The sequence below is a fragment of the Cydia splendana genome, chromosome 16 (genome assembly GCF_910591565.1).
Source record: "Cydia splendana chromosome 16, ilCydSple1.2, whole genome shotgun sequence".
NCBI lineage: Eukaryota > Metazoa > Arthropoda > Insecta > Lepidoptera > Tortricidae > Cydia > Cydia splendana.
This window is the reverse complement of record NC_085975.1, coordinates 9,854,096-9,877,672: the sequence shown is the minus strand read 5'-3', so window position 1 is coordinate 9,877,672 and position 23,577 is coordinate 9,854,096. Positions and strand designations below refer to the sequence as shown.

The 23,577-nt window shown below is 36.5% G+C and overlaps 1 protein-coding gene across 2 annotated transcripts; it reads left to right on the top strand.

Moving 5' to 3' along the window:
• Window positions 1-18,379: 18,379 nt before the first annotated feature.
• LOC134798235 (testis-specific serine/threonine-protein kinase 3-like) lies at window positions 18,380-22,388 on the top strand. 2 transcript variants are annotated; one of them, XM_063770610.1, is made up of 6 exons: window positions 18,380-18,694; window positions 19,232-19,401; window positions 19,635-19,784; window positions 20,315-20,588; window positions 21,552-21,722; window positions 22,254-22,388. In XM_063770610.1, exons 1-6 carry the CDS (start codon window positions 18,515-18,517, stop codon window positions 22,338-22,340), a joined length of 1,032 nt encoding a protein of 343 aa, XP_063626680.1. In that variant the 5' UTR covers window positions 18,380-18,514; the 3' UTR covers window positions 22,341-22,388. The 2 variants fall into 2 exon arrangements, with proteins under 2 accessions (XP_063626680.1, XP_063626679.1); XM_063770609.1 differs by having other exon boundaries at window positions 21,549-21,722.
• The last annotated feature ends 1,189 nt before the right edge of the window (window positions 22,389-23,577 follow it).

Sequence of the window (23,577 nt, the reverse complement as noted above, 5' to 3'; positions counted from 1 at the left end):
GCAAGCCAGTTGGTTGCCACACGCGCTCACGTACGCACGTCACCGCGCGCCGCACTGTCAATTTTTACGATAGTTACACGGACGGCGGGATTCGGGAAATGAATTAGAGATGCACTAGATAAGAAATAGTAAAGATATGTGACGTTCCACGGCAAAAGGTACCATTGCCCCGACTGAATATTGGAGTGGCGATCATAATAAGCGTAAGCGCCAGCCGCCATAAGGTACCTTTTGCCGTGGAACGTCACATATCTTTACTATTTCATATCTAGTGAAGTCTAACGGCGCGATATCTTAAAGTTCGAATCGCGCGGGTAGTAGGTACCTACCTACTATTGAATTTCTTTAATTAAACATGTAATGTTTAATATGTGTGACAAATGTATAGATTTAGATATCTATCTATTTGAAATAGGTAGTAAATTTTTAATTTATTTTGGTAAATGTTTATTTTAACGACAGTAAGTTTACACCGGAAAGTGCCTACTCATTTTTGCTCTGGTTAACTTATAATTAATTACCTTTATTCATGGGGTTTCTATTATTTTTCTTTACTATGTAACATTAATCTCTATCTGGTTTTAAATTACACGAAGTTTTAAAACTAATTCTTGCTGGGATTATTGCGCGGTTTATAAAACGGCGTAAACACTGCGGTTACTGCAGGGACATATGACCTTTTAAAATGACTATTTCGCAAACACTAAAGCATAATCGGAATATTAGGTATAATTTAAGATTTAGCTTTCCTTTTATTTCACTCCTCTGTTTAAGTGGGTATTTATTTATCATTTCTAAGCGTCAGCAACCCTAGCGTTGTGCCGGTGCGCGCGGTGCGGGGAGCGGCGCGTTGAAGGTCACTCCATTGTATTTTTGTGTAGGTATCAAAACGGTAGGTACTTGCGTTTTGTTTGAGAGATAAGTATCTGTTCGTAAGAACTATTGTATAATCTGTGGCGTGAGTCGGACTTAAGTACTTAGTTTTTGATCCGATCCCTACGGGTTTTTAAAAGACATTTTACTCACTTTTCACTAAAAAAACATATTGTTAAAAATTGTGTAATGTACGGAACCCTTGGAACGCGAGTCCGACTTGCACTTGGGCGATTTTTTTATTATACATACAATAGTTCTTGTAGAAACGAAACGGCCGAGCTACATACTTTGACTAAGGTGTAGAGCTAGTGAAGTTAGGGCTTGTAGAGTTAGAAGCTTGGCAAGAGATCTGATAACTTTTTGACAGTGCGAGCCTTATGGTTTCGTCTTGGCAACATTTTACATCAAAATGTTTTTGGTGGGATTTCACTTCTTTTTGTAAGTTGCTTATGACAATCTTCCATCCCCTAATTTAAAGGGTTGGGGGTGATTTACTATTAAAAATCCTGAAATAAGTATCTGGGGGCATCTGTTACACAATGTACTTCTTACTGATTCCCCATATAAACCCTTCACCCCGTAAGGGTAAACTTTGGGGTTGAAATCTGCCTTCAGCCCGTAAGGGTAAACTTTGAGGTTGAAATCTATTCTATATCCTTCCCCATAACAATACCTATCTACATACCAAATTTCAACTAAATCGGTTCAGCGATTATTGATTCCCCATACAAGATTAAACCCCCTCATCATCCTCTTAGGGATTAAAAAATTCAAGTTTTTGAATTTATTTGTTGTTTGTGTACTAAAACTATCTTACATATCAAATTTCAGCTTCTTAGAGGACTTCAGGAAGTACCCTAAAGGTATTGATAATCATCAAGTGAGTGAGTCAGTGACGAAATCGAAGTTTTTAGATATGAATAAAATGTAAAGTATAAGAGCTATGCAATTGATATGCTTAATAAGTCCGAGAACTTTGTTTATCTAGTATAATCCAACCCCAAGTTATGAGGGTTCCAAAAAACGACGAAGCGCTTCGAGAAAAGATAGTGCCCTTGCGCTTTGCTCGTCTTGGCGGGGGCACTGCCGTGCCCCCAGATGTTAAAACATAATAATAATAAAGCTTTATGTTTAGTGACTTTAGTTACCTACTATTTTCGCGTAAACTAGACAATTTTTATATCTTTAGTTAATAAGGCCCAAAAGAATTATTTTTAACTTATTATAAATATCCTCTTGTTGTGAAGTACCAAATATTGTTATTTGTATATGTATAACTCTTAAGTTAAAAACAATAAAATCTGTTATTGTCTACTGTCAAAATTATTATTTTTTGCGGGATTAAGTAATACCCTGCTAGTGTTCAATAAGGCCCACAATAGGACTTTTATAAAAGGTATATTTTCCAAGAGTATCGTAATATTTTTATAACTATTTTGGTATAATGAAGAAACTTCAATAAATAAGATACCTATTTGAGTGAGTTTTTCATACTTAATATCCTGTTATTAAAAAAAAAAAAACATTTTAATTTAAGGTGGGCCGTATATAGGCATATACGGCCGACACGGAATATACAATAAGGTGAGGTCACTTACCTTATTGTATATTCAATATGTATACGTGTAATATTGAGCAGTTGGTTTATAATATACATAATATGATATTGACGTTGAATAGGACAGGACATGACAATAGGAACCAGAAATAGGTATAGTCGGTCAAACCAATTTGTCAGTAAATAAAAACAAAAAACTATATTCATCCTTTTCTTTTGGGTGCTAGTACTAGTGTAAGTCAAAGATAGTATGATGATTCTCTCTATGTTTGAAATGAGACAGTCCTTTGACAAACTATGGTAAAAAATAGTTGTGAATATCATGTACATTTTTATTACAATTTCGAAATTCAAATGTACTTCCTAATCAACTCGGCCACTAAACTAACTGATAACTTGGTATCCGATCCGCTAACTCGGCGAATGAATCGCCAATTCGCCAACTCTCCGAGCCGAGTCAACGCTATCACACTGCTACTAAGGCCATTCAAAAATAAACCTTAATTCGAGAGCCCGAAGGTTCTTATGACATGATATGACAAATACATTATGACTTAAAACTTTATGGGAAACAAAGGGACCCCTTTAATTTCACGTAATGTCCGCATCTAATTTATATATGTCCACAGTAAACAAACAGATGAATGATAAGAAAAGACAGACAGTGCTGTGAGCGGCAGGTGGGGCGAGGCGAGGGGCGAGGTATAGGTAGGCTATGATAGGGTCTCGGGCGCCGCGCCGGCGACACTGACGGACCAGCGCGGCGTATGTATGAATTTCGCGCCTTTTACAATATATTTTACTATTACAATGCAAGCTACACACCGAAATTTCTTATTTTCCATAATATGGATGCGTATATTATTTTATAGTAATAGACTTATTTTTACAGACTCTAATTCAATATTAGATATTATAGGACAAAAAACGCATATTAATTCTAAAGCATATATCTTATTCTTCTAAATTTTTGGCTTGCCTATTAACTTAAGAATTTAGATATGTTGTTGTGGATTTATTAAACTTTAATTCAATATCGACAAAATAATAAGCTAATTTGTAGTTTGACTAAGAAGCACGTTAAAAAAATTTCTAATAATTTTACATTATAAAGCGTCATACATATTATAAACGATGGAACTTAAACATTGCACTTTAATTCAATATTAAAAAATCATTACTAAAAATATATAAATACCTAATTTATATCTAACGCTCGTTCTAACTTTTCGTCATATTTTACAAATATGCTTAAAAATATGTCCCATGTCAGATAAGTATCACTTTTTCATCTTTAGAATTATCAAAACTTTTAGTGCAAAAATCCGGTCCCACTATTGGTCTATAAGGGCGTCCGTGTGTTCTGATTAGACATGGCGCGGTGTCCACGGTTGCGTACACGATTTTTAAATCGATTAAGTAGGGAAAATTGCAGACATCGAAAATTCTGATTGCACCCTTTGCTATATTCCCTTAGCTTAATAAAATGGTTATCTATATAATTTAAAATGATTTTCTTACAATATAATCATTTGATACGTGACACAATGCTTTTGCATGTACGTACCGTAACGTAAAGTACGTACTTAATTTTTTATTTTAGTTCCATAAAATACATAACAAAAAATACAATAGATATCGATACAAAACGTCTAGTTTCTCATTGTCTAGTTTCTAATCCAATTTCCATACAAGCTTTGTACCTAAGTATTTCAAGGAAGGACCGAAAATTTTAAATCAAGGTGTTTGGAAGTTTCGTCCATTCTGTTACGTATAGAGCTCGTCAATAGCGAGCGAAACAAAACTAAAGTACTTCCGATACTTCCGAGTGTCGGTAATTCCAAAAATTACCCGTAATTTCACTATATTAAAATCCATTTTAGGAATTAAATACAGCCTATATTTGACAGAATTGGTAAGGTAAGAATAGATGAAATCAGACCGACTTTAGTCAAATTTCATGTCAATCGAATCAAGTAGCTTTATAATACTCATATTTTATTTACATCTTTGGCCTACGCATTTATACAAATGACAAATTAAATAGGTACAAGGTGAAAGGTGATAGGGTCAATGACGTCAATGTACGGTGAAGTCTTTTAATAACGTTTTAATTATAGGTAGGTAGAAAAGGTGTACATCCTTCTTGGGTAAGAAATCTATAGGTACGCTCTTATAAATAAAATGTGGCTTTCCATTACAGAAGAGTCCTTATGCTTTAAGTGCAATAAGGACTTTTTTGTTTGAAATTCTGATAGAATGGTCCTTATTGCACATGAAGTATAGGGATCCTTCTCTAATGGAAAGCCACATATTTACTCGTGCTAACAATACTTACAATGTTATAGTGTCCAATGTCCAATGCCTTATTCAAATTGTTGCCACTATTATATAAAAAACGAATACGACGTTAAACCTTAGTCTACCTTCATTACACGTTAACATGATTATTTGGACATACATTAATAGATTTAAGTACTACACGCATTTCAATACCGTCGAACCAAACGCGTGTAATAATTACTAGTAGATACCGATACGATGTTAATGCAAATAGCATTAAACGCTCGTAATGAGTGAAACTACATGATATCACAACTAGAGATGCCACGAATATTCGGCAACTATTCGGTATTCGGCCTATTCGGCCACTTTGCCGAATATCGGTATTCGGCCGAATGTTGCCTGCTATTCGGCCGAATACCGAATATCTGTTGCACCTACCTAAAAAGAAAAATACACAAAACAAATAACCAAAAACTAGGTATATTTAATATTTAAAATGTATTCTGGGAAAATAGTTAATAAATACGAAGGCACGATTTTCAGCATTTGTTGATTACAAAATATTTTATTTTTATAATGGGTCTGATTTGATTGACTCTAACTACATTCATTAATTCTGACCAAATAAAAATATATCTTAGCAAACGTTGTGCTTTGTTGGCGAACAGTTTTCATAATAATAGTGACTCAAAATGTTCGCATGTCATGCCGAATATTCGGTATTCGGCCGAGAGAGGGGCCAAATATTCGGTATTCGGCCAAATTCACTATTCGGGGCATCTCTAATCACAACTATATTTTGCCTCTCGAATTAAAATGCAATAAGTAACTATGAGTTTTACATTTACAACACACTTTGTTCAGGCGGCAGTCATTGTGCAGTACGAAACACTCATAGGCTATTAAAAGGCTGTTTTATTTATTTCATTTGCGCAGGTAAAATAATGAACACATTTTAACAAACAAATTTATGGTGGTTACTGAGGACATAATGACTATTTTGTTATATAACATTACGCATAGCGAATATACATTTTGCACTACTCAATTAAACTTCAACTTAGCACGATAGCCGTCCTTAAATATACAACGTGAGAGCGGTTTCGCACTACGTCCGATCCGAATCCGATCCGAACCTGTGAAAATATGGTCCGTAGTAGCCGTAGAACTATTTCTATGGTAAGTTACGCACTAGATCCGATATCCGTCATCCGATTTCTTTCCGTCATTCAACGTGTGCGGTGCGTAACTTACCATAGACATAGTTCTACGCCTACTACGGACCATATTTTCACGGGTTCGGATCGGATTCGGATCGGACGTAGTGCGAAACCGCTCTTAGACATAGGTAATAGGTATAGACTTAAATTAAGGCGATACAATACAATCTAAGCCATAACCTTACAAAAAGTAGCGCTGGATCAAAAACCTCGCGGGCGTATTTACATTTACACTCATTATTATGAATATTTTATTGTATTATTGAATACATATAAAAATCGTTAAAATGAGCACTTTACTTCTTTTTGTCTTTCGTATTTGTCATGCTACTTCAGTCAACCTCTGTACTTTTTGTGCCGAGACTGGCTGAAATAGCAAGAGCAAGAGGAAAATAATTATGCACTACATCTGTACCTAACGCAATCTTTAATAGTTCTCGATTTCGAAAAACACGACCGATACTAAATAACGTGACTAGTCGATTTTTTTGCTTGAAAGTCTTTAAAGTGAATTTTATATATTTCTTATAAGGTAAACTTCAAATTGGTGTACCTACATTTAAAAGGATTTTGTGGTTTGTGTCAAAATAAATTATCTTCAGCATAATTCAAATCTATAAAATTCCAGCCAGGCCAGTGTGTCGTTCAGAGCTATTTCAAACTGCATTATCACTGACCTCACCTTAGCGACACCTTTGCCGCTAAGGTGAGGTGGCTTTGCCGACCCTCAGGGTAAATTTTCTATTAAAATTCTGCAAATAACAAAAAGGCCGCCAACTGTCCCTTGTCTGTTTCGTGTTTAAGGAGGAATGTAATACTAGCCGAGTTATTTACATTATTTACTTTAATGTGGATCGCACCTTTAGTTTACTGAGCAAAGTGTTAAATAAATATAACTACTTTTTCAAACAGTGTACATACAGTCAGCAGCAGAAGTTGCTAATCGGGCGAGCTGTTCAAAATTACCTTGACACGCTCTTATTCTCTTAAGAATAAAGTCGCGTCAAGATAATTTTACACACCTCGCTCGCTTAGCAACTTCTGCTGCTGAGTGTAGGTACCTATTATTATCTTAATTTATCAACACCCAAAATACTGCAGAACATTCAGCGTTCAGCATTCAGTCTAGTAAACCTAAGGCAGTTCCACTTGTTTAATGGACACTGTGGTTAAGGTGACATGGCGACTTTAGTAAAGTGAAATTTAGCAATGTCACCAACCTGGCTTTAAAAAGTTCAGCACAAGGTACTTATTTATATAACTCGTCACACTTGTAGAACCTTGTTTTAAATATAACACAATCACAGCCTTGTTACTACCTACCGAGTGAAAACAACAGTCTTTTATTATTATTACAAAGGACAAAGACGGAAAATTGGGAAATTCTTTTTTTGAAAGAAACACGGTCGCCTTGACCCGAGGGGTTTCAGCCCAGAGCACAAAGCAGAAAAAGCTGAGGATAAACTGTCAACAAGTATTACATTTATAGGTATTTAAAGGACAATTGTAAAGATAAGCTTTCAGCTAACTAATTTCAACTAGGTAACACTACCTATTATTTTTAATAATAAAAAGGAAAAATTCACACAAGGCGACTTCATAATTTTAATGGAAACTTTCTCATTACACAACACTTGTTTAATGAGCACTTGTGTTGTGAGAATTGACCTTAAGCGGAAAATCATAAGCAGTGGCACGTGGCAATACCTTAACAGTGCCCTGAAATTCAGAAGACCATATAAAATCACATAGCTTGCAGTTCTAGACATAGAGGTGGGCAACATTCAGCATTAAATTTAGTTTCGCGAAAAGCTTTATTTAGAATTATTGTTAGAAGCAAAATCTGAATTCTCAGTGAACTACGCCAATTCAAGATTTAACATAACGAAATTCGTTTAAGCCTGAAAGCTCAAACTGACCCCACAGGTAACTCGTAAACCGTCCTGGCCGCCTCGCCGGAAACGCGGTGCTCAGAGGAAAATTAGTAAGACAACCGAGTAAATTATAGGTCAGTATTCTAGATTCCAATCAAGCAAATATTGAAAACGGTGCTGGATTGCAATCCCTACTTACCTACGTAGTTACTCGTAACGAATACGTAATGCTATGCAGACGAATTACTACGACGTAGAGAGACTAGAGAGACAGAGACAGCTGACTGAGAGACTGCTGCATACGCCTTCGGACTCTTCGGAGTGACCTGGCCCTAAACCGTCCGGAAATTGGCAGAACTAATTCGAAATTGCAAACTATCGATTATCAACGACAAGCCAAAAAATCAGAGTATTCGTGCCAGCTCCATTCTTAACCTTTTGAACGCCACAGACGGCAATTGACGTCAACGCAAAATCGTGACAACGGCGCCAAAGACGGCATTTGACGTCGATCGTTTTTTGATGAAAATCTACTGAAAAACACCCCACTTTTAGGTTGGCATTATTTATTCACAAAACTAAATTTTACCCCCGTGGCGCCAATGGCACGGCAAATGGATGCGCCGTTTGGCGTTCAAAAGGTTAAAATCCTCTTTATGGAGGTGGTGGTACAAGCTTTTGAGTAACAAGGAATGATTGCACGAGAGGTTTCACTGGGTGCAAAAAGAAAGCCCGCAATGCAATAAAAGGCGCATCAAGAGCTTTTAGATAGCAGCTGTCACATCAGCCGGTACTACCAGACAAGGCCTTAAGGTATCCTCTAAGTTACCAACGAGTACCTTGATCTTACTGTAAAGTGTATCGACTGTGCCGGAAGCTCGTAGCGAACCGTTTATAGAAACAATGACGCAGCTCACTTCCGCCAGAGCGCAGAGGGCCAGCGGCCACTCCCACGGCCAACGCTTCAACTCGCATACGACCTACTTATCTAGTTACCCTCATTACTATTTCATTATTGTCTACCACGAGCAAGGAAGACGCTCTGCATTTTGGCATGGTGTTTGGCTGTAATGCAAATAGTACCGACTGATATGAAACAAAGTAACTGACGTACCTATATCGTGGTACCTATATGTCGAGGAAAACTTTAGTACGCGCGGGAACCTTTGCAATGCAAGTTATGTATCCAGCGGCTGTAGCATGGTAGGATTTTTATCGTCTGTCACTATGCCTGTCTCTTTCGCACTTACATACTTGTTAGAACGTGACAGGCATGGTGACATACGGTAAAAATGCGACCATGCTGCAGCCGCAGAAACGATCATAACCCTATGCTGCTTATGCTTAACCCATTAGCGGCTGAATTATTTTTATGTCGCCGATTTTGATGATTTTCAGATATATTAATATATTATGCCTCAGAAACAGAAATATAAAATTAAAATTTAAATCCGACCTGTAGTTTAGAAAAAAAATACTGATGCCGCATGGCATCGCTACCCCTCTACCGTGTCAATAAAAACATGTTGTTATTTGTCAGCATTTATTGAACATGAAAGTTATAATCACATTTGGCAAAAAGTCCTGCAACATTGTAATCTAGATCGGCTTTTACACTGTTCCAAAGCACATTCTACGTACATCCTCAGCACATGGTACCAAATAATGACCAACACCATCATAGCGAAAATCATCAGCAACTCGGATACCAGTCTGAGATTGTCGCAACCCTTGAGGACAGACTGTTTATTAAGAAGTCTGCATACGTCTGTATACTAATAACCAGCAAGTGATAAAAACTGTCATCACAATGTAGCTTGATGTTCCCAATTCTACTATATTGGCTAGAAAATCAGTGGCTCGGCGTATAGGAAGAGTCGGTTTATGGTTCTATCTGAAGTTCTCTATGGAATGGTAACCGGGATCACGATGTCTTAGATGTAAACAGCATCACCCTACCACACCAGATATCTTAATAACAACCAGTGATGTTACTAATGAAGTAACAACCAATTAAGTGGGTTGGACCTTGATAGACTGTATATGGGCAAGAGGTTCAACATAGCCACTAAAACTCAAAATCCTAACTTTTTTGACAGTAATTGTATTCGAGATTTTTAAAAAGCCCGATAAGATTCTAAAATCATGATGAATACGCTAACAAATAGGGGAAAATAAAACATAGAACATGTAACACATATCAAGTGATAAGACCACATAAGCGGCTAATGGTGCCGTACGGCATCGGAGAATTTTCTCATGCCATATACTAAATCTGTAATCAAAATTTAATAGTCTATGTATATCATTGCATTAATTATACATCCCACGTCCTGATAAAATACATTACATAAATATTTTACCAGAAAACCAACGATTTCTGACCAGTTTACTTAGAATGAACACCAAAAATTTGTATTTTTTTCTATACCCAATTTTTGGGTACCTGAAACCAGCAGGAACAATTCAAGTTGCTTAAAACATGTAATTAAATTGATAACTGGTATCCTTGAGTATGTAATTAATCACAAAACTCCTTAATTTTCTGCTTATTGTATCTTTAGAGAGCGAAATACTAAGCACAGGAAAAGCGATGCCGTATGGCACCGCTAGCCGTTAATGGGTTAAGCCCATACAAATGCACAAAGAAAACGTTTATTACTCAAATCTACGAGAACAATCACAATTGCTCCCTTAAATTATGCCCGACTCCCTCTAAAACCTCTCAGACCATCCACTTCGCAAAAACTGCATTGCAAATAAAAACCGCAGACCCTGACAGCGACAAAGTTCAGCTTTTACGTCAAATACGAACAAGAGAATAACCATTAAGTACTTCCAGTCGGTCGGGCTGCGTGCAATAAATGAATGAAAAACTCTTCTTCAACTTGGTAGATACAATTGATAAGTTGCCCGAAGCTAACTTTTTGCTTTCCAGACCATTATTGACGGCCGGGCTCGGAGAAATCAGACAGTTCTTGATATTTCTATCTGATTTGAGTCTGGAATAACTGGATTTTGCTTGGATCAGACGTGTTCATTATAAAATGTTTATATGTACCTAAGTAATCAAACATTTGATAAATTTGATTGAAGTAGGTATGATTAAAACCTCGAACCACGCAAGTAAATAAACTGAGCTAATTAGGTATACAATGTAGGTATACTTCATACTGTCGAATTTTAAGTCCGTTTAATACACTCGCACGTGTCGTAAAGAGTGTTTTACTGGTAACCACAGTTATTAATTACCTATTTAAGTTGTTTGAAAAAAAAAACTATGTGCAGCAGAGGCCTAAGTGGAAATCTTTTTTCTTTTGGCGGCCTTCTTTGTGTAACATATTATTGCAGGTGACTGTACAGGTATTAATATAATACTAGAATTTGTCCACATAGTGTAAACTTTTTGTATTATTTAAATGTAGACCAATTGTTTGCCCGGTATAACTGTTTTATTCATCGACAACTCAGCTAATATGTCAATTTCACGCGCAACGGCGCACGAAAGAATGCATATCATGCATAGTCTGTCCACCAGCCGTGCAATTCCTTCACTATGCATTAAACTTTTCCCTATCAAGATGCTGCGTGTAAAGCAGGCTAATGTTTTCAATTAAAAACGCGACTGGCGAGTTCCCGGGTTTGTTGGTCAACTTTTATTAGTTCGCAGAGTAGATAAAAGTAATCAAGTCTGCAATATATCGCCTGCACACCTAACTCCAAGATAACTCTTAATTGTTTGATGTGACGGCGTCCGGAGACGTGAGCTAGCTGTCTCGTTACATTTTATCTTGTTTGAGAACAAATTTTCAAGTTTTAATTCTTCTGAGGTAATGATCGAGTAACTCCGGTAATGTTGTTGACGTTGCTCGTTGTTAGTTCGATGCTGGTTTCGAAGTCTGATTAAGACACAAGGGCAAGTATCTATCTAGTCGAGAGTCTAGACAGACAAGGTACCTATTGCGGAGATGTCTCTTCTATTTAAAAACTTGAAAAATAAGCTTCTGCACGCTATTATCAAAAACGACAGTGTATCGATTTATGTCCATTAAATTAATCATACTTAATATTCCACATAGGTACAAATATATTTATCTAACTTTCGTTCAGCATCCTCTTGCATAAGCTCTTGCACATATAAAAAGAGCACGATCCTTTGAAAAAACCATTACTATAATGGAAATATATTTTACCTGAACGTGAGCTCCTACAGCGGTCATATCTCGAAATGCTCACTTCGCTGTCCGTTAAAAACATAATGCAAATAACCGACCACATTCCATCTAATAACGTGAAAGTTCCTAGCGGGCGAATACGCAATTAGGATAACAAAAGCGAGTACCACGAAACAAAAAAATGGGTACCTAGGTAAATATACGAAAATGGGTCATCGAGTGAAGTGCAATACAGGACCAGTGTACGTGGACACTTTAGTATTCACGGCATGGTCCCAAGAGCCTCGTGAGAGGGACGGTGGAGAGGCCACGCGCGCTGGCGGGCCCTAAGGGAGACGCGACACGATCCGAGCGGCCAGACTGCGCTACAATCGTGCTGCGATTGTTTTCTTTGTGTTGCTTTGACGGACGAGTGTCGGGCTTTCAACTGAAAATTCCAGCAGTAACATCCATAACAAAAGTGCCTTTTTGTACACGTACGAGCTACGTATTCAATTTAATAAATTTCGGTTTCCATCCTTTCGGAATTCGTTAGCAAAAAGTTGTTATGGTAAAATGAAAACAAGTTTATTAAAATGTGTTGCTAAAAATACCTATGCATATTTTGTATTCTGAATTCTGTACCTACTCATATTATGTAGGTAATGTACCTACTCATATTGTGTAGGTAAACAGTTTTATAGTACATTACGATACAAGTGCGAAAAGTACGAATTGCGAATTACCTTTTCGCACGTGTATTGTACAACGTTTTACAGTACATATGGCTTTAAATTTTTGACATATGCACGTATTGTCCTTAATTCCACCCTAGGGCGGTAAAGCAGCACCATATAATATACTGTAAATTAAGTTATGTTTTATCTAAATGCTGACTGCTAACGAATACCGACCTCAAGCAATTTTAACGAAACTTGTATGGGAGTAATTTTGAGGCGTGGAGCTCATCCCACCCCACCTGCATTTGTAGTAAGTAAATATTATAGGATTGATAAGTAACGAAAAACCGGGAGAGCCTTTTTCACATTATTAGAAGGAGTTTTTTCAAGCAAGGCAATCCTTCCTAAATTTTACAATAAACAAAAAATCGAAAAAATTCAAACATAGGGACATAGCTATGGTTAATATACATAAAATTATGTAAATATACATAAAGTTATGTATATTTTGCATAATATCAATATCCAGAGAGGAAAATGGGATGGCCACTTCAACAAACGTAGTCCACGTTTGTTGAAGTGGCCATCCCCTTTCCTCTTAAAGTCCATGACTGTACCTCACCTCATTTGAGGTAGCACACTGTACCATCTCATTTTTGCCTGTGTTTATTTATACTTATCCATAAATTTGCAAATTCTAGCACTATGTTCAATATTTGTTTATGTAGCCGGGCGATTGCTAAATCATTATATTTACTAAACATTTTCTTAATATTGATGCGGTCACTATTCAACAGGTTATTAATTAATTAATCATTATTAGGATGTTATTAGGTAAAAAATTTTTGAAGATTATTTTCTATGGAACATTTAGATGCGACCAATTGCATCTTAAAAGTTTTTAAAAGTTTTTAAATTAATTAATTCACTCCCTTTCAAGTTTCATACCATTTGATTTTATTCAAATCTACACTATCAATAGCAATTTCATATTTACAACTTATCGCTGTACATATGAATGTAAGAATTAATGCACTTAGATTCCCACCAACATTAGAAAGTAATATCATCAGAGGTCGGATAGGGTGAGCTATTTACCTTATATTGACATGTCTTACGTCATATTATAAGGCAAATAGCTCACCCTTTCCAAGCTCTGAATATCATAGATGAAAAATTAAATGGAAATCAAGATTGTTAGAAAAAGTATAAAAAAGATAGAGTAAAGATAAGAGTAAGAATTAAAAGGAAAATCAAGGGAAGAGTTGCTGTTATAAAAAAATGTAAAAAGCCCTGCAGCTTGCCTTAAAATCCTGTGAGATTTGGTCAGACTTTTCACACCTAATTGGCTATACTGATGAGTTCAGATCTTAAATGTACTGTCAAACATTCTTTAACACTTTCAGTGCCAAGCGCCCCATTTCCAATACAAAATTAACACGCCTAGTGTGTTCTTGGCAGTGAATGTGTTAAGTTTACGGTCATATTGAGAATCCTACATCCCTCAATACAAAAATAAGGAAAGTTTCTACTGGCAAGAATTTTGTTTAACAAACTACTGCAAAGCTACATTTCAGACACAAAAAGAAAAGAAAATAAACAAGATAAAATGAAAAATAGATTTATTAAAAAAAAATTACATGCCAAAATCATATTATACCTACTTATTATAAGTAACATAATATACATAATGTTATAAAAGTACTACAAGGGTAGTATTAAATTAAAAATTTGGTTAAAAACAGGGTGGTACATCACCAAAATTTTATGGAAACAATATTTCTTTACACCATAATGACAAAACAGTCTTGGCCACTCTAGCCCCCAGGCCCTGTAGTAAGTACTAGCTGCCCCTTTCTCAGCACCCATCATATAGACTTCCGCCCCGAATATCTAGCCGCCCAAGGCCCGGGCTTACTGGGTCTTAGGGCAAATCTGCCACTGGACATAAACACACATTGTACTTTTTTGTCTACCCAACACATCCTCAAGATCCCTAGCAATCCTATACATATCAAAAACTCAACAGTATGCGGCAGCCCTAGGAATTTTTTGAAGTGGTGTAAAACCATATATCTGACCAGCGCTGCTACATTGCCTGGGGCCCCAGAGAAAACTTGTGTGTTCATCCGAACTGTAATATTTTTTCTCCTGAGCCCAATAGTTAACAGCTTGTGGGCATGTAGGTAATGATTTTATCAAACTTATCCATATAAAAGGAGTACCCTTTCATGTGGATAAGGGTTGTGGGACTTGTGGGTAAGAAAATTAACCTAGCCCTTAACTTTTGGGTACTCGGAGTAATTAACAATGGAGCCGCCATTAACAGGCGTTCCCCTCTGTCGAAAATAGGCGGCCAATGGTCAACCACATGTCAACCATATGTATGGACTGACGTTTATCTGACATGACGTACCTATACATTTGATGTGCCCCTCCCCCGCAAAAAACGGCAGACTATTTTGTACCGAAAATTTTAGACATGGCGTCTCCGTTGGTTATATCCTCTAAGTTTGGGTATGTTAACAGGAAAGACCTTTTGAGTTTGACCCCATTGTATCAGGAATATGAGTTGTCAGAGCAGGTCATTTGTATAGTATTTGAAAATACAGTGTTCCCCTGTTTTTAATCAGATTTTATATAACCACAGCTTAAGCTCTAACTACAGGGTCCAACTTAGAGAGAGAGATCTTTATTTGCATCCAATGTACATATTTATATTACATACAAGTAAACTGCATAGTAACATACAGGCACATGGACCCTGGTAGGGTATCGCAAAAATATTTGTAACAAATCAAATTATAAATTTTATGTGACAAGCATAACATGACTTAAAGTAAATTAAGAGTAGGTAACAATTAGGAGTACTTAATCAATTTAATATTTTTTAACTAAAATGTGTTTTCGTACTTACATATACTTATAATTATAAGAAGGTATCTTCCATAAACTCAGATATACTGTAGTAGCACTTTTCGACCAGCTTACTTTTTAGATTTGTTGCAAATTGGTTGTATGATGTTTTTAAATAAGCGGGAATTTTATTGTATATTTTTATAGCCCTGTAATAGGGGCCGTTTTTGTAGATCTCTAGTATCGGCTCCGGTAGTTCTAAAAACTGTTTGCGTCTGGCATTTTGGCAAAATTTAAAAAGATGTATATTTTTGTGGACGAATATGGCTACTTCTAAAATGTAAAGAGAGGGGAGGGTTAAAAGTTTCAGATTTTTAAAATAAGGTCTACAGCTATTTGGTTGGTGGATATTGGCTAGGATTCTGACACATTTTTTCTGCATTACAAAAAGTTGCTGAATATCGGTGCTATGGCCCCATAATAGGATACCATAACGCAGCCATGCAACTGCCTGTGAATGGTACACTGCTAACGCGCATTCGAAGCTGGTACTGCTTTTTAATATGCTCAAGGCATAGGTAAACCGCGACAGTTTGTTTTTTAATTTTTCTATCTGACCTTTCCAATTTAAATGACTATCCAATGTGATGCCCAATAGACTGCAATCAGTAACCTCTTCGATGTTTACATTTGTTGACACAGAATGTAGGTTTAGGGGTTTTTTCTGTCTAGGTCGGAATTGAATTATTTTGGATTTGTCGTTGTTAGTTAGTAGGTTGTGGTCCTGGAGCCAATGCGTTACTGAATTAAATGTTTGTTCTATATAAGAGTTGCAGTTATTGTCTGGACATTGAAATAATAGAGATATGTCATCGGCAAATATTATTATCTTGTGAGTTGTGATTTTTGGAAGGTCGTTTATGTAGATCAGAAACAATACGCATCCTAGCACACTTCCCTGGGGTATTGAGTTGTCCACATTTAGTATATTGGATTTTACACGTTCTAGTTTTCCAGATTTGTTATTTATATGTTCTGTTTCGACATATTGCTGTCTTGTTGTAAGATAAGATTTCATCCATTTATGTGCCCTACCGCGTATGCCGATTACATTTAACTTATTTAGTAAGATTGTATGTGAAACTCTGTCATATGCCTTCGACATATCTAACAGTAGTCCCACTGCATGTTTTTTATTTCTCAAGTATTCTACGACTGTTTGGATATAATTGTAGGCTGCAAGAACAGTGGAATGTTTTTTTCTAAAAGCGTATTGGTTCTGATCTAGCAGATGGTATTTTTCTAAAAAAGTATATATGCGATTTGACATACATTTTTCAAAGATCTTTGATATGACGGGGAGAAGCGCTATAGGTCTAAATTGAGCAGGGTTTTCACCTTTTCCGTTCTTCTTTAAAATGGGTTTTATTTTAGCTATTTTCAATTTGTCCGGGAAGCTGTTTTCGTCAAAGGATTGGTTGATTAATTTAGTAATGGGGTGTGTGAGTTCATTTATACAGGCTTTTATCAGTATTGAGGGGATTTCATCTACGCCGCAACTTATTTTGTTTGGTAAGTTTTGTATAATTGTGTATACTTCTTTTTCAGTTACCGGCTCTAAATACATAGAATTTACAGAAGATTGGATCGCAGGTCGGCCAACAGCGGCGGTGGCGGCAGCCCCACTGCTGCTGCCATCTGTTGGGGATTTTCCAACGGAGGCATAGAAATTATTGAATACATTTACAATTTTCTTAGGGCATGTCTCTAATTTATTATTTATTGTTAGTTTTATATTTTTATGATTGTTTATATTATTTTTCTTGGTTACCTGTTTTACTATATTCCACATGGTTTTATTTTTGTTATTTGAAGTTTTCATTTGCTGTACAAAGGTAAGTTTCTTAGATTTACTAACACATTTCTTAAGAATTTTTGTGTAATTTGCGCAATGTTTTTTCAAAATACCACTATTTGATTGATTCACAATGGCTTTTAATTGCCTCTTGTGTTTGCAAGCTGTTTTTATTCCTGTTGTTAGCCAATACTTTTGTGATTTATTCTTAATTATGATTTTTTTTAGTGGAATGTAAGTATTTAGTAATTGAGTTAGTAACTCAAAGTAACTACATTCAAGCTACGGATGCATGCATGTTTAGTTGTAAATCAAATTCTACTGATAATATTCTCACCTAATAATTAACACACATAAAATTCCAAATAGTCCTGAGTTAAATGTGTAAAAGTCCTCACTTTAGTTCACTTCGAGTCCAAGTCAGTGTTTTAGTCTCGTCACATTGTCCACACTTCGGGTAAGAAACTCACCGTTTCTTACAATTTAATAACTACAGGCTGAACGATAGTATATTATATTATTTATATTAACAATAATATAATAATAAATATCTTGTTTTTGTTTAATGTTTATTAAAGACAGACAAGAGGATGCGAGGATCACTAGCATAGCATTTGACAATGTTAAATATGACATGCATTGATTTTATTCGGATTTTGCACTTTGTTGGAAAGGATTTCAGCCAATGAGAGGGACTATATGTTTCTGGTATCTCTACGGTGATTGGCTAAAACTAGACTATTGTGGCACTTTTCTAATACTGAAAACGAAACCTTAATGTTGACAGCTGGTTGACAGATAGAATTGATAGAATACATGCCCTGGAATCTTGTTTGAATTAATCAATAAGTAATTTATTTGCATTATTTAAATTTATAGCAAATATAATTACGAATTATTAACAAAGTTACTGTACTACTATTGAAAATGCAATATAATATTATTATTTAAGAGACAGAAAATTTAAAAACACTGGCAATATATTTTATGACACGCGGTTAATTTAAAACGAAGTCTCTGCGTCAATCAAATCACTTGACAAAATGAATGACTGAAATATTAACCCGTAAAAAATACAAAATATATTTATTCGGCAAAATGAATAATATGATCAAAATTCAATACGTTCCTAAAGCAAATTAAATTTACTGTGATATGCCGGGGCCGGATGTAAGAGCCAATGAAAATGTCCTCGGCGAAATGTCGACAGAGCCCGCGGCTACCGTGCATACTGGTGTAGTGCCAGCAAAACCTGAAAGAAAATTAACTGTACTGGAAACCCATGGCTACATACTTGGTAGGACTATTGGCTCAGGTTCTTACGCCACCGTAAAGGTAACAAAATAATACTTACTTAGGTATTCATTATTTTAAAATAGGTACCTACCTACCTATTGGCTACCGGTATTCATTTATTTAGAAATTTAATTCAGGCAACAAGGCCCATATTACAAATACCTTACAGACTAACATACATATGTATTTTATAAACTTAAAACTAAACACTATTTAGTCGACAAAACGGCGTGGCTCCGTTGCATCGGCTGCTCTTGTGTGTTTATGAGTTCGTGAACAATTTCTCGCGTTCCTCGCTAACTTAACCCACTTCCCTGGTGTCTGATACATAGCACCTGATGCGTTGAAATATACCACGACGAAGGTGGTCATAGGAAACCAATAATAAATTAACAGATACGTAATCGACTTATTGTGTGAGTACCTGTCTACAGTCTGCAATAAACATCTAGTTTAAAATGTTTACACTTCTTTGTATTTGTTCATGAATGGATCTGTTTGGACGTCATACTTTAAAATAAACGTTAATATTTTTAATAGTAATTTTAATGATTAAAACAACATACGTTTACCCAGGTAGCATCCAGCGACAGGCACAATTGCCAAGTTGCAATAAAAATAATAAGCAAGTTCCAAGCGCCGGGCGACTATCTCAAGAAGTTTCTACCCAGAGAAATAGAAGTTGTGAAAGGGCTCAAGCACGAAAACTTAATACGATTCCTTCAGGCCATCGAAACAACACACAGGTCTAATAAATCCACTTTAAAAACTAAGAGAAGGCCAGGCTTATAGTTGGGTAGGGTAGGAACTATATAACCAATTTACTACGCTTTGATTTTAGGTATATTCCAATGCCGCTAAGAGTACTTAATGTTTTTGTGATGAGCAAACCCGTACACGACATTGTAATACTCCAGTGCTCATTGAGAGAGCTGCAATTGCTGTGACATGTGCAACAATTTAACAAATATTATTACAGGGTTTACATAGTAATGGAATATGCAGAAAACGGCAGCCTACTCGACATAATCCGTAAGGATCAGCATATAGACGAGGTGCGTGGGCGCCGTTGGTTCCGGCAGCTGGTCGAGGCAGTGGAATACTGCCACGAGCGCGGCGTCGTTCATAGGTGAGCTTGGTTCCCCTTTAGTCTCAACATGGCCTCAGGGTTAATTTACATAGTGATAGAATGGCAGTAAATGGCTGCCTATTTGATATTATCCGCAAGGATTGGCATATAGACGAGTTGCGCGAACTTCGGTAGTTTTCAATAATAGGTACTTATTCTCAATATAAATAAAATGGCGCCCTACGTGACATCATGTGCAAGGTTCAGCATATAGATTAGACGAGATGCGCGGGTGCCGGTGGTTCTGACAGCTGGTCAAGGCACTCGAGTCGGTGGACAACTGCCACAAGTGCGGAGTCATTCGTAAAATTAAAAATACATTTATTATTGCAAAGCAGTTCGCCGTGCCTTCATATAAAAAAAAGTTCGCACTAATTAGTTGGATTTCTACTATACTGTCGTTATATGTACCTTGTCAACTCACTATAACTCCTAAAAACCCACTTTAGTCGCATATCTAATCGCTATTATCGCTAATCGTCTTTCAACTTCCACAAGTTTCTTGCCTTAACCGTTTTTTTTTTCTTCAGAGACATCAAATGTGAAAATCTCCTAATGGATCATGGTCTGAACATAAAACTATCAGATTTTGGATTTGCAAGAGGCCACATGAAACCTAAGAACGGGGTATATGCCCTAAGTGAAACCTTTTGCGGCAGCTACGCGTATGCCTCTCCTGAAATTCTGAAGGGGGTTCCTTACAAGCCACAGGACTCGGATATATGGAGCATGGGGGTTGTTCTTTACGCTATCGTGTATGGACGCCTGCCGTTTGATGACACCAACTATACGCAGTTATTAAAAGTAAGTGTCTAATTTGTAACGACAATCTAAATTTGCATAATTGTCAAGTCATTTTAACACTATTTAGATCTTGATAATGTACATGCCTTCATAAGAAATTTTAGTAAACTTTTTTGAAAATCATATCACACAGCTGAGAACACTGAACAGTTTAATTGGGGGAAAAACATAGAGGTATCATAGTACAGAGTGGAAATGGTAGAGCCGGGATCGAGATGATCGAACGAGGTTCTCTTATGGAACTTTCAGTAGGAGTAGCAGAGAAAGCGTTATTATTGTTTGTCCTTGTCATAGTCTCACTTTTTTTATTCCCCACCGTAAATTTAGTATGGTTTATGGCAAAGACATATGTAACTTCGTATAAGACGAATAAAGTCTAAGGAAAAAACGTGCCTCGGAATTCAAGTAAAAGTCATTCTCGAATAGATGCCGCACACACCTTTAGCCTATCCTCGGCTAGATGGCGTGACGACACCGTTTCATATTTAACAAATTTAACACATAGATATCAGTGAATGAACATGGATCAAAATGATATAAAAATAATAAAACCATTTATCCATATATATAAATTTTTTGATAACTTTATATGTTTTCATTTTGAGTTTTAGTCGTGTGTCGATAGATGGCAGTAAATTTACTGTGACTACAAAATTTACAATGACAGGACCCCTCTATACTATCTATTCTTTTTGGTTTATGGTGAGCAACAAATAACCCGACTAAATTACGTAGGTTGTTTTTAGTATGTTGTTAGGAATGTTAAACCGTGTTTTTAATTTTGTTGCATTGCGTATGTTCTGTCACTTACGGGCGCACGCAATAGCACATCTATAGAAAATATACTAAATCTATGGGGGAAAACTTAACAAAACATCAGTATTGCTAGTTTGACTTACAAAATTCGCTACAGACACAACAAAGTAACTTCAATTAACTTAAGAATTTTCATAATTACAGCAGGTCCAGAATAAAGTGTCATTCCCTCGCGAACCTAGAGTCTCCGCAGATTGCCGAAAGCTTATCACCAAGGTTCTAGCGCCTCTAAAGATGCGTGTGAAGATACCCCAGATCCTTGCTGACCCCTGGCTTAATCCCAACCAACCGAGAGACGAGGAGCCAGATGGGACACAGGTTAGTGCAAAGCTTTTGAATACCTAAAGTTGTCGTATGTAGTATGTAGATTTTCCGCCCTGATCATAATGCTATCTTATCATTTTGCATTACTCTTTGCCCCTCTCTCTCTCTCGTATCTGTATTCCTTTTTCTGTGTATAACACATGTATAACACTTTATATTTCAAAAATAATAATTAGGAATCTGCATAATTGCATATATGCTACAACAGTGTTTTTTAGTATGTTCGTCGTTGCCTGTCTGTGTTTACCTGTGTACCTACTTATTACCTAGTTGACGAAGATCAGACGGCCTACCGCGAAACACGAAATTTCGTTATTTCGCGGTATAGGCCTTCAGATCAGGGGGGCTACCGCTAAAACCGAAATTAGCAAATTGCGGGGATCTTTCTCTTTTACTCCATGAAGGCGTAATTAGAGTGACAGAGAAAGATGCCCGCAATTTGCGAACTTCGATTTTCGCGGTTATAGGCGATGACGAATACCTAATAAACGAAATGTACGGGTAACTTGTATCATCTTTTTTCAGGAAAGTGCTTCAAACAGCAAAGAAATAAAGAATGTAAATATAGAAACGACATTTGAGAGACCCATAGGAAGAAGTGAAATCATTTAAATTGTAAATTATCGCCAGTCAATATGTTATTAATAATTTAGTACAAAAGCACAACTTAACTTCCAATATTCAATAAAGAATTTAAAATATCCGTCTTTTTTTTTAAAGTCCCCTCCACACTCGTGCGCACCGCGACACGAAGCCACGAGCGCGGAGTGTGGAGCGATAATATTACGCGAAACTCTGAGTAGGGGGCGCCACTACCACAATCCATCACAATCTGGGGGTCTACCGCGAAACAATCACTCCTGCATATTCGAGCGATAAAGAGGCAGATAACTAAATTTCGATTTTCGCGTTTCCCAATAGGCCCTTGTTACCCGCCTTGATGCATCAATGTCATATTTTATAGTCTATGAAAACTTGTCAAAAAACAGTTTAACCTTTTCGACGCCGTCTCAAACACAAAAGCTGTCACTCGGATGCCACGTCACCGAAGTGTCAAAACTGAAATTGAAGCATAAAGATGCATATATAGGTGAACCAGGATCTATTGAGGGTGCGCCATGTTACGGAAATTTGATGGTACTAATTTCTAGCAATGGCAACAATTTTAATAATAGACAACATCTACCCTCTATGATAGTTGTCAATATTGACAATGTAAACCAGGGGGGGGACACTTCAAATGTAGTTAACGTCAGTAAAGATGCAGGCGACTTCTATATCTTGCTTCTGACAAAATTAGTTGACTTCCGATTACACAAACTACTTCACCAGATGTCACCATAAAATGTATATAATTTTAGTGGCATTAATATTTAAATTAAAATAAGTACGAATTCATATTTGTAATTATAATAATTTTCTATAAATTTTGAAAAAAAAATAAGAATTTTGTTATAAATTGATTTAATTATGCTGTTTTTTTATGCTGGCAACACTTGCATATCCGCCAAGACATGCAATTTTTTTGCTGTCACTGGAAGAGGGTAAATTTGAAATATTTTAGTGATGGTTCAGCCATTTCCTTCATTACGGTTCTGAAAGAAATTAGATTATAGCCCGAATTAAAACACATGCCCTGTTATGAAAACCTCGAAAGTGCGTTGAGTTGTACCTCTGTGTTGGTCCGCCTCGTCGTTGAGCATTCGCTGTGTGCTGTGTTATTTTGTGCGATATGGACGCTATTTTACAGTAAATTTATTTTGCGGTAGGTACCCAAGTACTAGTAACTTTTGATAAGGCAGGCCACTATCGATAAATCTGCTACATTGCTTAGACTATGTGCTGCTGT

Excerpts from the sequence above, each read along its gene's own strand:
- LOC134798235 (XM_063770609.1), top strand. The coding sequence starts at position 18,515 with ATGCCGGGGCCGGATGTAAGAGCCAATGAAAATGTCCTCGGCGAAATG. Across the intron at positions 20,589-21,548 it reads ACTATACGCAGTTATTAAAA|CAGGTCCAGAATAAAGTGTC; the intron begins GTAAGTGTCTAA and ends TCATAATTACAG. Across the intron at positions 21,723-22,253 it reads AGGAGCCAGATGGGACACAG|GAAAGTGCTTCAAACAGCAA; the intron begins GTTAGTGCAAAG and ends ATCTTTTTTCAG.